This window comes from Besnoitia besnoiti, chromosome I (assembly GCF_002563875.1).
Source record: "Besnoitia besnoiti strain Bb-Ger1 chromosome I, whole genome shotgun sequence".
Lineage (NCBI taxonomy): Eukaryota > Apicomplexa > Conoidasida > Eucoccidiorida > Sarcocystidae > Besnoitia > Besnoitia besnoiti.
In genome coordinates this window covers 1,899,033-1,912,023 of record NC_042356.1, presented here as the reverse complement: position 1 = coordinate 1,912,023, position 12,991 = coordinate 1,899,033, and the positions used below count along the sequence as shown (strand labels likewise).

Below are 12,991 nucleotides of genomic sequence, written 5' to 3'. Positions count from 1 at the left end.
TGCCAGATTCGCTACGTTTTACAGTTCTTCCCTTCACAAAGAACGCCAAACCCGACTGGCGCCTGCAAGCACTCTCTCAAGGCATGCCACATCCGGATCTCGGCGACCTGCCTGTTTGCAGTCCTCCGAGGGTCGCCTCGTCATTCCCGCGAACCACGGAGAGTCGACTACACTGTCGGAACACACGCTCCTCATCGGCGTGGGGTGCGGCGGGTAGGCTGAGGTAGGCTGTTTCTCCGCTGGATGCTGTCTTCAGCACTCCACCACCGCCATCTCGTTTGCCTCCGGCTGCTGCTACCCTGCCCCCGGCGGTGTCTGCGGCCAGCAGCGGGGCCCCGCCTGCCTCTGCACCGCGACCTGCGTGGGCGCCCACAGGGCATCCTCTAGGCTGCGCTGCGAAACCTGTTCAACGCGACCAGCTCGGCCGCCTCTGCTGCCTCTCCGTTCCTTGTTTCTGAGTCGTCGTGCCCTAGACGGCGCTGGTGCTGAAGACAGTACACGCGAATCTCCGCTTCGAGCGGAAGCGGTTGCATGTGCCGTCCGCTGTCCATCATGCGAATGACCGACGCCTGACGGTGTCTCTCTCCCAGTCGCTTTTCTTCCTCGTCCGGCCCGTCACCGTTGCGCGCCCACTCCGCCTCCCACACAGAGGGTCTCGACTTGCGCCCGCCGGCGGTGCGCCTGGCCTCGTCGCCCCGCTGAATCAAGCCGAGCAACTCGTCCTCCGTGTGCCGCCTGTCCCCGGGCTCCGCGTCTTCGTGGTTCTCCAGGTCGCGTCCTCGATCGTAGTCGGCCTCCTCCGTGGATGGGGAGCGCACAGCGACCGCGTCCCTCGCCGCCTGCGACGCCGAGGACGACGAGCTGTTGATCGAGTTCGCCCGCCCGCGAACCCCCAGCGCGAGGACATTCCCCATGCCCGACGGGACGCAGTTCTGCGGCCGAATGAAAATGAAACACGGCCGGAACCGCGACAGCCGGAACTGCTGCTCGTCCAGGATCCGCAACAGCGTCTCCTTGTCTTCCTCCAGCACCAGACCTTTCTGCGCCGTATCCTTCACCAGCTGAGCGGTACACACCCCACACAACGACAGCACACAAGCATGGAGAGAGGGCTGCCCTCCCGCTTCCAACTCTACGCTCCGTGTCCTAAACTCGCAGAGCGAGCGCGTCACACGCGGATGACGATGCAGTCTGCGGCTGCACGCCGTCGGTGACGCAGTCCGAAGGCCTCGAAGCGGTAGCGGCCCAGGCCCGACTGGCCATGAGAGAAAAACCGGCAAAAACATGCGAAAATGCAGCAAAAACCGAATCGATATACAGACATCACACGGGAACAGAACTACCGGCTCGCAATGCACTCGAAGTACCCGATGCGGAAATCCTCTAGAGACATGCGAGGGAAGCGAGACTACCGACAATCGTGCGCGTTGGCGGTGCATCAACAAATCCCGCAGCCTACCTTTGTTTTCAGATTGAGGAGGAGCGTGGCGGCAATTTTGCAAATGGCGACGCGGAAACTGTCTGGGTAGCAGTCGCGTATGTAGAGCACGAAACGCTTCGCGGAGAGAATCTGACGGTTGTAGCTCGCCCTGGAATCAACACGCAAACACGCACCCGAAACAGACATGGACTTGTGGCTTTGGCCCCCAGGCGTGCCTCTGTTGCTTTAGTGTACCGTTTGTCATTCACGCGGATGTGCGGCATCCTCTGGACTGAATCGTCATGGGACGTCTTCATCTCACAGCGAGTCGGCACGCGCGGCTACGGCCATCCGCGGGCAGTGGGAGGCTGACGGAGACACTGCGAATGCCGGGAAAGAGAGCGTTTGGGCCAAGCACATATAAGAGAGTCTTCCACGGGGTATTGCTGCGCACGAGACGCCCATGAGCGTTCCTGGTTGAGAAGCTGTTGCCGCTGCGGGACCTCCCGCGGCGCGCGTCTTTGGCTTACAAAAGTTCTTCGCCCATGAGCTGCTGCATGTTTTTCCCGCCCTTCTCGAGAAGCTCTTCGTGAACGTCAACGAACGCGAGGATTTGCTCGAGGTCGCTTTGGCAGGCTCCGCTGTTGAGCAACGACCGCATGAACGCCGAGGGAATCCGCCTGCCGCAGCAGAAAGGCGCGGCCCTGAGGCCACACCACCCCTGCTGTTGCTCTTGCATGCAGTGGAGGCGGGACTGGAGCACGCTCCACTCGTACTCAAATCCTGTGAGCGTCTGAAAATTCACACAGAAGCGGCGACACAGCGGCGCTCGTCGCCGCGACTCTCCCCTGCCCGGCGACGCAACTCGCTTCCTCGGCATCATCCGGTGACGCCCTTTGGATGTGGCTCCGTCCGCATCAAGAGCAGAGCGTCGACATATCCAGAGAGGAATGCGCTCGTCCGTGGGCGGCAGAGGACGCAGATCCCCCGTGTGTGGCTCACTCGACAGCTATCGTCGCATCGCGTGACTTGCAGGTGAGAGCGAGAGAGTGCTTTCCTTGTTTCGGGTCGGTGTACTCACCTGAAGAGTTCTCTTTTTAGGTCCGCTTTTGCTGCGCTTGTCTGCCGCTCCGTGTGCATCCTCCTGGAGGACTTCTGCCCACGCGCGAATCGGGTTCTGGCGTACTTTCCCGACGGCGAAGTCGTTGCTGAGGTCGAGCGACGTGTTGAGACTGAGCAGCGCGCTTCCGCCGATGCAGTTCTTGTGGTAGAGCCGATGATACATTTCGCGGCACGCGTTGAAAAACATCAAATACAACTCACCCTCGCGCTCCTTCCGCAGCACTTTGCGACGACTGCCCGCCCTTTGCGCGTCGCGCCGGAACGCAGGCTCGACTGCCTTTCCCCCACTCTGGTGCGACGACGAGAAAGAGCCTCGACGAGGCGTTGCCGGGATCTGCGCAAAACGCCGCATGAAGCGCCACCAAAGGCGTTGAATTCTCTGCCGCTTACATTGCTGGAGAAGACATTACACATGAAAAACTGAATCTGAGAGGGTGCGAAAGCGAAGGCGTCTCCGGCCGCCGCCATTCTGTCGAGAAGCCCGCTGACCATGCACGACACCACAGCTGCGGCCGCGCGCGTCTCCCTACTCCCCTCTCTGATGCGGGCTCTCGTCGGCTACGCGCGGGGGACCCTCACGCTCGTTGCCTGGGGCGGCGACGCAACTCTGTTGCCGCGCGGCTTGTAGCCAGCCAACCCCTAGCGTCAGGCTCGTATTGCTCTTCATCTCGAGAGAAGTTCCTAATTCCTCTGCGAGACGTTTCAGGCTTGGCTTCCGGTAGTGGCTCACCTCGAAGTAGCTCTCGGAACTTCCCAGGGAGAGACTTCGCTTCAGGTCCTCTAGGTTTTCTGCCTCGTGCGCCACGCTCTGTCCGCCTTCGCTGCGCGTGTCACGGCCTGCCCACTTCAGGTCGAGGCCGCCCGAGCTGACGGAAGCTCGCTCGCCGGCATTGTAGTCTGTCGACATGGCTCGCTCCCTGACTCCCAGCGCAGTTTTCCGCCCGCGCAGCAAAATTCGTCGCGCCTTCACGCCCTGCAGCGTCCCTCGCTTGTTCCACCCCACGCGTCGGGTCGTCACCTTCCCTGACCCAGGTTTTCCCGACCCCTTGCCTGTCTGCTCGTCTCGGGGCTGGTAGGTGCCGACTGCTCCTGCGGCCGCCGGATGCTGCAGCCCCGCGAGGGGAACGGCGAACGTCCCCTTGTTGCCGACAGGAGCCGAAGGCGGGAACGTCGGCATGGCGGTCGCCTCGGGCGTATACACACTGTCCTGCAGCTTCCGAGCGGCGCTCGGGAGCGAAGGAAGAGGCGCGCCTCCCGACCGGCTGCGCTCTCTCTCCTGTGCGTCGGTCCGCATATTTTCCAGCGACCGCGTGAGTAGTCGCAGCCCCGTGTCGCGGGCGTCCTCCTCGGGTCTGCCGTCCGCCGCCGTGAGGCGGCTCTCGCCCCTCGGCTCTGCGTCTGGGAGCAGCACCACAGACGGCGGAGACACCGACGCGGAACAGCAGCCCCCCCCGTTGCGCCGGTCGGTGGCGCCTTTGAAGAGAACGCCATCCGAGACAGTCAGAGCCTGCGGAGACGAGGCTCCGCCACCGTGCGGCTCGCCGTCACTCCCGCCGGCTGGGCGAGGGCTGCTTGGCGGCGAGACCTGCGGATTGGATCGAGAGGCGTCCGAGCCGCGGCGCCCGCGGTGATAAGGCAGATGCAAAAGCGAATGCACGCGCAGGCTCACGCCTCCTGCCTGAAAGGACATGCGACATGCACCCCCACATAGAGGAGCCCAGGTCGAAGAGACACATCGCCGGAGCTGCTTACAGTTAGTCGCATCCCTCGTCATGTCTCTCCATTTCTATTTAGAGGTATCTTTCTACCTATTTATCTACCTGTCTACCTATCTAGCTACCTACGCTAGAGAACACTGCGCTCACCCACCGCTGGTTCCAGTGTCCAGGATGAGTTGTATGCGAGAGACGGACTCAAAGAGTTGTAAAGACGGGTGCGCAACCACCTCCACAACGCGGCAGTCTGCGCCAAGGTAGGCGGCGACTGCTGCTCGTGGAGCCCCCTCCCCTTTTCGCAACGCGCTAGCGCGGCCGGAGCACTGCTTTTCAGTTAGGCGAGAGGAAGGCGCTTTGCTCTTCTCCGGTTCCCCATACACCCTGAAGCACACGTGTGCAGCTGCGGAGGGCTCACCTTTCTGGCCTTTTTCTTCCTCTTTCTGACTCCTGGATCGAGGTCTTTGTGGTGGAAGACGAGCGTGGCGTCTGTGTCAAGCCGCCCAGGCAGCCGGCGGTCGTAGTCAAAGTCATCGTCTTCGTCACTGTGCCGCGGAATGTCCTGCAGGACGTCGTCTTCTTCGCCGCCCTCTTCCCCTCCTCGCAGCGCACCATCATCGAGTTTCCGCGCGTCGCCCGATGTTGAGTCGTCATTTCCGACGTCCCCGGCCTCGCCTTTTGGTCGGGCGGCTGTCCGAGGAGACGCTTCGGCTCGCGCTCGCCTAGACCCGGTGCTCATTCCTCGCTTTGACAACAGCGCCAGCGGAGGCCCAATGCGTCGTCCCCGCCTCCCCTTGCCGCTTTTCGCCGCGACCTTGCAGTCGGCGTCTTGGGTTGCGAGCCCGCCCTGGCGGTCTTGCGTACTGGCGAGATCACCGGGTGCGCCGTCCGCTAGCCCGAGGCCCTCGTCGTCGTCTCGGCGTCTGCTGCGGAAACTGCGGCGGATCGGCGTCCGAGAGCCCCCTCCGGCAGGGAACTGTTTGTCGGTGACAGCGCTGTCCAAGCCGCCCTGTCCTCGCGTTCTCCGCAGGCGAAATGTACTCAGCAGGGCGCTCGCCCAGTGGCCTGGGTGGCGGGCGTCTCGGGCGCCATGGCGCTCCTGAGCGAGCCGCTGTCCGCCGTCGCCGACCGCCGAAAACCCTGCGGCTTTGTCTCCGTCCCCGTCGAGGAGAGCCCGATGCCCAGCCCGCGTGCTGGTGAGGCGGTAGAGAGGCAGCTTCGTTTCGGGGTCTTCGCCCTCGAGAATCACTTCGATCGGCTTGTCTTCCACGACATCCGAGTCCGATTCCTGCGAGGATAAATCTGAGGAACTCGCGCGCGCGCCAAAGCCATCCTCGGCCTCTGTGCGCCGACTGTGGAGGCGCAGTCCACGGCTCCGCTTTCGCCGCGAAGAGACGCCGGCAGCAGCGGCAGACGCGTCGGGCGCGTTCGCTTCGCTCACGCCCCGGGTCCCAGCGGCTTGCTGGGCCGTCCCCGGGGGCCCAGCCGCCCCGCCTGCAGAGACGGGGGGCCCATCCACTGTCGTTGCGTGCTCAATGAGGCGGAGGTTGAACTTCGGATCGAACGCTGAGGACGCGCCGATGCCGCCGCCCAGCTCCGGCTTCAACCCCTGCGAAAGAGCCGCCAGCGTGTGGGCCTGCTTCTCCTGAGAAGGCCAGTGGCACGCGGACGCACAGACAGAAACAAAGAATGAAGCCGAGGCAGAAAAGTCGGACAAGGATGCGTCCCCTAGCCACAGGGGAGAACGGCCCTGAGGACGCAGAGCCTCTCGGCCGGCTAAATTTCCCTCCTGCTTGTCTAGTCCTCACCTTTCGGTAGCTTTGCATGAGAGATTCCTTGTCATCCTCGATTCCGCGTCCGTCTCTGGCTGGGCGCGTCGCCAGCGGAGGCACTCGCTGCCCAGCGCCGTCGCCGTGGGGGGGAGCTTGGAGGCTGTGGAACACGAGCGACGGAGCCTGAGACAGAATTGGCGACGGGTTGGCGTAGTCGCCGTCTACAGGAAGAAGTTGACTTTTGGCGAAGTACCGCGGTGAGACAGGCGCCGGCTCTCGTCCTCTCTCCAGCTCTCGCCCTACGACTGCCCCGTCCCCCCCCGCGCCGGCTGCCCGAGCAGCCGGCGACGGAGATCTGGCTCTGCGTTGCGCGGCCGCAGCCAACTCTGCTCCCTGTCGCCTCGACGGCGCGGAGCCACGTCTCTCTCTTTCGCCTTCGCCGCCGGGGACAACAGAGGAGAACGGCGGAATTCGGTTGCCGCCACCGGCAATCGAGGAGACACCTGACGTGGGCGGGGAAGCCACGCCTCCCGGCGGCACAAAGTGCGTCGATCTCTCCGTGGATGGACGCGATCGGTGCCGCTCGGCGGTTCCGGGGCCTGTGCTAGGTCTCGCTCCTTCAGACAGGGAGGACGGTCCGAAAGGCGATTCACTGACATCGCCAGTCCGGTATAAACCCGAGTCTGCGCCTACCCGGTGCCGATTCACGCCGCTTGCGTGCGCGAAGCCGGAAGGCGCCACATCCGCGGGAGACGCCACTCCAGCGCGATCTGCAGGCGAGCTCGTCCCGAGAGACTCGTAGGGCCTCCGTCCCACGTGCCCGCCAATCCGTTCGCCCTCGCGTGTCTCCTCCAAAGCGAGCGAGGCGTCAACAGCCAGCATGACGCTCCTCTCTGGCGCCTTTCTCGACAGCTGGAGAGGCGACCGTTTGACTGCGTCGCCTCCTGCAAACTCGTCGTCGGTCAGCGGCAGAGGCGCGAACTCTTCTTCCTGGTAACTCGCCAGGCCCTTTCTGCCCCCCTTCTCGCCTCGACCCTCGTCGAGATGGTCTCGCCCCTGGGCGCCGGCGTCCTCGGGCTGCGCGAAGCTGCCGCGGGCACCAAGCCCCAGCGGGCCTGTCTCCATGCGCTTCACCAGCGTCGCGGAGGGCCTGACTGAGAACGCCGTTGGCACCACCCACGTGTTGAAAGACGCATCGTGGAGACAGCTGAACGCGACGCTGATGTCTGGGACCTTCAGGTTCATGTTCTTCAGCCGATCCACTTTACCCCAGCCCAGCACCGGCACCACTTTGTCTGCGTGCACCAGCACGTCGGTGCCTGGAAGAACATCCAGACGGAGACTCGGAGCGAGTGTCGAGCCCTCAACACTTGAGAGAGACTCAGAGGAATGCGGCCGCGCGAATGGAGGCAAACGAACAGAAACGAAGGAAGCGACCGCGCGAGAAGTGTCGCAAAGAGCCGCTCGGAAGGGACTCTGAAGCAAGAGGACGAACGCAGACGTAAACGGGAGCCAAGATGCTGGTGACCACGGCGCACATACAGCGTAAGATCGAAAAGAGACAGAGGTCGCCGGCGTTGCGCTGAGGACTGAGGGCAGACACAATGGAATGGACGCCTAATAAGAGTTCGAGGCACGCCGAAGTGTATCAGCCCTTCGCGGTTTGCGCTTGATCAGGCAGCCCAGCGTCAAACGCGAGCGTCGCGCCTCACCTTTGAACAGCCAGTGACTGTTGAGGGCTTGCTTCTCTTCCATGTACTGATAGTCAATCATCTTCATGACAGCCTCGAGATACACGCGTCGAAACGGTTTCGGCGGATACGGGTTCAGCCACCGATAGAGAAGTTCAAAGGTCATTCCGTGGATCAAGAGGATCAGAAACACGCTGCCGGAAATGAAGAAAGACAACGCCTTCGTGAGCTCGCCCTCGAGGTTGCCGTCGCGCTCAATCCGAAGGCCCAGCGCCAACACAATGCCCCCGCGAAGGCCACCCCAGATCAAGAGCACCGCCTGAAAAAAAGCACTCCATACGAACCGGCTTCAGAAATCGACGTTTCCGAGCCAACTCAGAGAGTACGTCCAAGGGATCTCTGCAGATGACAAACTTGCTAGCAGGCACTAAGATACGCGAACCTGTTTCTATGAGTTCACGTAGAAGAGTTGGCGAACGACTCACGAATGACAAGGCGAGCACCGCTACGCCGCCAGACTAGGTTAGAGAGCGGCGGGGGCCTCTAGAAGCGGCGCGGCTCGCCAACGCGTTTAAGGCTGCTGGGTGGGCGCTGCCTACCTCCTTCCACGTGAGGCCGTATCCAGTTCTCCGCAGGAAGGGGGAGAAAAGCACAATCATGAAGATCCGCGCGAGGTTGAGGTAGATGTAGGTGAGCAGAAGATGCACCCAGTAGAGGCCGCCGTCGCTTCGGCTGAAAACTGAACTCATCATGCCGTATGTCACGATGCCGCTAATGATGAAAATCGCGCAGTTCGCCATCAGACCCAGACCTGAGCAGAGCGTGACAGCAGACACACAGCCAAAAAGAAACTCAGACCACTCTAGGCGGGCGACAACCCTCACTCCCGCTCGCGCGCCTTCTTGAAAGCGTGCTGTAAGGCTCTCATCCCTTCTCCGCTCGCGACAGCCGCGAACCCGCTCCTGCGCACTGCCGCTCGCCCTCCAGTCCGATCCGCGCCGGAAGAATCAGTTTCCTCCCTGAGTAACTCTCGCGAAAAACGCCTCGCGTAGCCCACCTTGCGCAGACTATCGCGCACGCACAGACACACACCAATGTGCGCATTTCAGCCTCGCTCCCTGTGTCCACGCAGTCTTCTCTCGCGCCGTGTGCGGCAGGCGCGCCGTCCTGCCTCAACGGCGTGTTTCAGTTCGACTGCCTTACCTTCGACTAGCGTGTGGTGCTTGAGCTGCGCCTCGCGATCGAGTGCAATGTGTCCGTAGCTCTTGATAAAGAGCCCGTAGCAGACAGCGGTGAGCGGCCCTGAGAGGCTGAAGGCGACTTCGGCGACAAAGTAGGCGATGTAGCAGACTGTAATGACAGCCAGGCACTGCGTCATGGGGTATCGCCGAAAGCAGTTCAGCCACAGATACACTGCGAATCCAAGGAAACAGCCCAGCGCAGGCCCCGCAAAGAGCAACTTCATGAACATGATGAACGTGGACAGAGGCGTCTCCGAGACGCCCTGCAACAAGTAGAAAAAGAACTGGAAGAGCAGCACAGCCGAGCCGTCGTTGATGAGGGATTCGCCTGCGCGCACGAGCAAGACAAGCCAAGCAACATCCCTGAAATCTCCAGCGCGCCGCAAAGCTCGACCCGCAGATCGCGCGCTTCCCACCAAGACGCCCGCGCAGCCACACAGCTCCCCAGCTGGGGCTGCCCAGCATCCGCCGTTTCAGATTGTGTGAAGTCTCTGCTTTCCTCTCTGCCGTAGGCATATACATATGGAGAGACGGAGGAGTATTCGCTTTCACGCAGCACCGCTATACGCGCGGTTTAATGCACCATGCTGGCGAAGGCACGCATCATCAGGAGTCGCAGCTCCCATCGTACGCAGATGTGCGCGCGGCCAGATCCCACTCTGTAAACCATGCAGACGCACAAATCTACACGCGGGTACGTTTTCAACCTTCAAACGGAGGACGCGACTGTCGCGCTGGCGTGTCGCGCTTACCGTCGAACATGGTGCAGAGTTTGTCAGAGGCGTTGACGGCGTTGAGGACGGACAGCACCGCGACGGGGTCGGTCGAGGAGAGCGTGGAGGCGAGGAGGAAGGCAGCAGTCAGCGGGTTCTGGTCTGTCTCTTCCGCACTCTTCACGTACTCCTTCATGTACGTATAGTAAAACATCAGCCCCAAAACGCCAACTTGAACCGCAACCTGAACGCGGAAAAACACCAGAAAGCACGCACACACGGTCAAGCGTGCCCGCAACTATATAGATTCACATATAGATGTACACATTTAGATCCAGCGATAGGAGGACGCGGATGCGCACGAGGGAGAGGGGGGGGGGCGTCTCCGCCTCGAGGTGCAGCTTGCGCGCTTGTCGACTTCGTCTACCTGCAGGCTGTTATGTTGACGTCACACCGCGACAGCTTGCGCGAGTAGACCAGAGGTGAGGCAGAGAGGCAGACGAACGGCGCAGAAGAAGCAGCAAAGTCCACTCTGCGTTATCTCCCAACTCTGCGTGTACGCGAAGCCGGCCTCACACGCACGTCCGAGGCCTCATTCAAGCGAACCGTAACGCCTCGAGAGCGTCGCCAGACAGGCAGACGACCGGAAGAAGATGCGCCCGCGGGCGTTGACAGACGGCGAAAAAACACTTGGGGCGCGCAGTGTCGATAGACGAAGAGCTGCAGTTCCCGTCCGCATTCAGTGAAAAAGGCAGCAGCTGCTGTTCGAGCGCCGTTTCGAGTGAAAGAACTTGGTTGTCTGTATCTCATGGCAGAGTCATCTGCAGTACTCTACGAACTATATTGTCTTTGTTTATTCGTGTCGCGACGCGTCTTACTCCCAGGACAGCGAGGAGAAGGCCGCCAGCGAGGAATCGTTTGAATTTATGCCAGTTGATGCTCTGCGTGGCTTCGTAGAGGAGAATGGGGACGAGGACAAAGTACACGACGTTGCTGTCGATGACGCGCATCTCGAGGATGCCTGTTTGAAGCAGATTGTGGCCTTTCATGGGCACGTCGCCGATGCCGGTTGAGCTGTTTGCCGTCCGTCCGCAGCCTGCCTCGAGCGGAAACGTCGCACCTTCGCCCCAGTCGGCACCCCCCACCGGGTCCTCGCAGGCGGACCCCGCGGGCAGGCCCGCGGGGTCTCCAGAGGCCCCCGCGCCCCCTGCGGTCGCGCTGGGCTCCTCCTGCGGGGGCAGGAGGGCGGGCGCGCTGGCGATACCGTAGGCGACCATGCCGAAGACGAACCAGACGATGGAGACGGGCGGCGGGTAGGAGGGGATCTTCGAGATAAGCCACTGGAGGAAGACGGCTGAGAAGAAGAGGAAGCAGAAGAAGGCGAGCGTCGAGGCGATCGGGTTTGGCTCTGCGCGCTCGCTCGCGCTGCCATCGGGCTCCGGAAAGACCACCGACGTGTTGAAGGCTGAGACGCTCGGCAGAGAGCCTCTCTCTGTCTCCGCGACGTCCGCGAGCCGCCGCGAGTCCCCTGCGGGCCGCCCAGACGGCGCCGGGGGCGGAGCAGACGACGCTGGAAACAGGTCAGCCGGTAGAGAAAGCGAGGAGAGAGAGGTGGAAGGCGCCGGGGCGGTTGCCGTCGGCGGCGGGAAGAACTGGGAGAGGGCTTGCTGCGGAGAGGAAAAGACGCTGGCGTGCGTGCGCGTCAGGGGCCGCCCCAGAATGTGCGGGAGAGCTTTGAACAGAAAGGAAAAACAAACAAGAAGCAGCAACGCCGCGAGCGGCAACCACGCACTGGACACGGAGGAAAGGCGCGCCTTCGGGGCCTTCCACAGCCGAGCGTCGTAGGACGATGGAGCAGCTGTGGGGGGGAAGGAGGCGCCGGAAGAGGGCGAGGAGAAAGCCGAGAAGGCAGCCAGGAGACGCCGCAGCGAAGCTTCCGCCCGCTCATCATCCGAGTCAGCATCTGAGCAACAGGGCGGTGTCTCCTCTGCGGTCTCGTCCGCGCTGTGCCCCCCCTCGGTCACGCCCCCTTCGTCCGCATGGGTGAGTTTGAACCGTTTTTTCCGGATTTTCCTCCAAATATTCTCTGTTTCCGCCGCCCCATCCCCCGGTCGATGCAGTAGGTCCGTTTCTTCCTCCGCGCACGCCCCAGATACCCTCCGTGGTTGGATTTTCTTGCACTCCTCATCGCGGCGAGCTTCACTCGAAGGGCTGCCGGGTGTCTGGCGCGGACCGTCGCAAGAGCTCCACGAGAGACGCCTTTTGGAAGGGGAAGGCGAGGACGCAGAGACGACAGCTGACGACGAGCAACCCCCAACCGCCATCTTGCCTGCTTTGATGGAGTCACTCAACTCGTTCGTACCACATCTGCAGCACTCTCCGCGGAAAAGTGACGCCGGGATCGACCCGATCTGCGATCGACACAGGGAGTGACCGCCTGGGTCGTTGCAAGAAGGAAACCTGTCCTATTTCTGAGCTGCCGCTGCGCACGCGAGAGGATATCGCGCCTTTGACACCCGATAGAAAAGACAAGAACTGACTTTTCAAGGAATCGCATCTCTCTCTTGACGCCAGCGATTGCGCGCTTCGGGAGGCAACTGCTTAATGGACATGCGTTTCGAATGGAAATCCCATGGCAGACACGGGACAAAAGGTCAGGCTGCGCCACTAAAAACACCAGTAACCGTGAAAAAGAAGCCGTAGTTGCATTATGCCTGGCAAATGAATCGCCAGAGGTGTGCTGCGCGGAGAAGTCGGCGGGCCCGCGAATCCCCGCCTCTGAACACTGAAGACATAAGACAACGAGAAATCGGCTCCCCTGCGCACAGTGCCCTGTCTCTCTTTTGTGGCTGGTCTCACGACTTCGTGCCAGGCAGGAGTTTGCAGCGGAGGAAACAAGAGAGTGCTCCCCGAGAGTGGAAACAAACACGTTGAAGCCGCCAGAGACGGCCCGAGGACAGCGCTTCGCAAAGAAATGCAAAGAAGGGGCGATGTGACAGTCTCTTCTCCCGTGCGGCACCGTCCCATGTGCTGCCAGGCCTCTGGGCTAAAGTGCGACCAGATGTGGAGGATCCCGCCTTTTCTCGCCTTTTCCGCGCTCTTTTGCGCCGGCGCTTGCCGAGGCGGTCCTGCGCCTGCAGCTGGCACGACTCCACAGAGCTTACCAGTGCCTAACAAAACGGTTCCGCAGTCGCAATCGACTACCATTCCTCTTTTCGATATGCGAACTAGGCACCAGACAAATCCGAAGTAGCCCCGCTCGCCACCACCGTCCCCCCCTTTCTCCGTCGTCGTGTGCTGAGATGTGGCGCTCCTGCCAA

General features: G+C 61.9%; 1 protein-coding gene across 1 annotated transcript; it reads right to left on the bottom strand.

Annotated features, from left to right (window-relative positions):
- Positions 1-383: 383 nt before the first annotated feature.
- BESB_002800 (uncharacterized protein) lies at positions 384-11,995 on the bottom strand (the record flags this gene model as incomplete). The annotated part of the gene is made up of 13 exons (XM_029359035.1): positions 384-1,061; positions 1,460-1,589; positions 1,951-2,213; positions 2,502-2,876; positions 3,273-4,220; positions 4,673-5,899; positions 6,063-7,345; positions 7,739-8,036; positions 8,317-8,528; positions 8,921-9,286; positions 9,711-9,915; positions 10,550-10,745; positions 10,836-11,995. 13 exons carry the CDS (start codon positions 11,993-11,995, stop codon positions 384-386), a joined length of 7,341 nt encoding a protein of 2,446 aa, XP_029221948.1.
- Between the last annotated feature and the right edge of the window lie 996 nt (positions 11,996-12,991).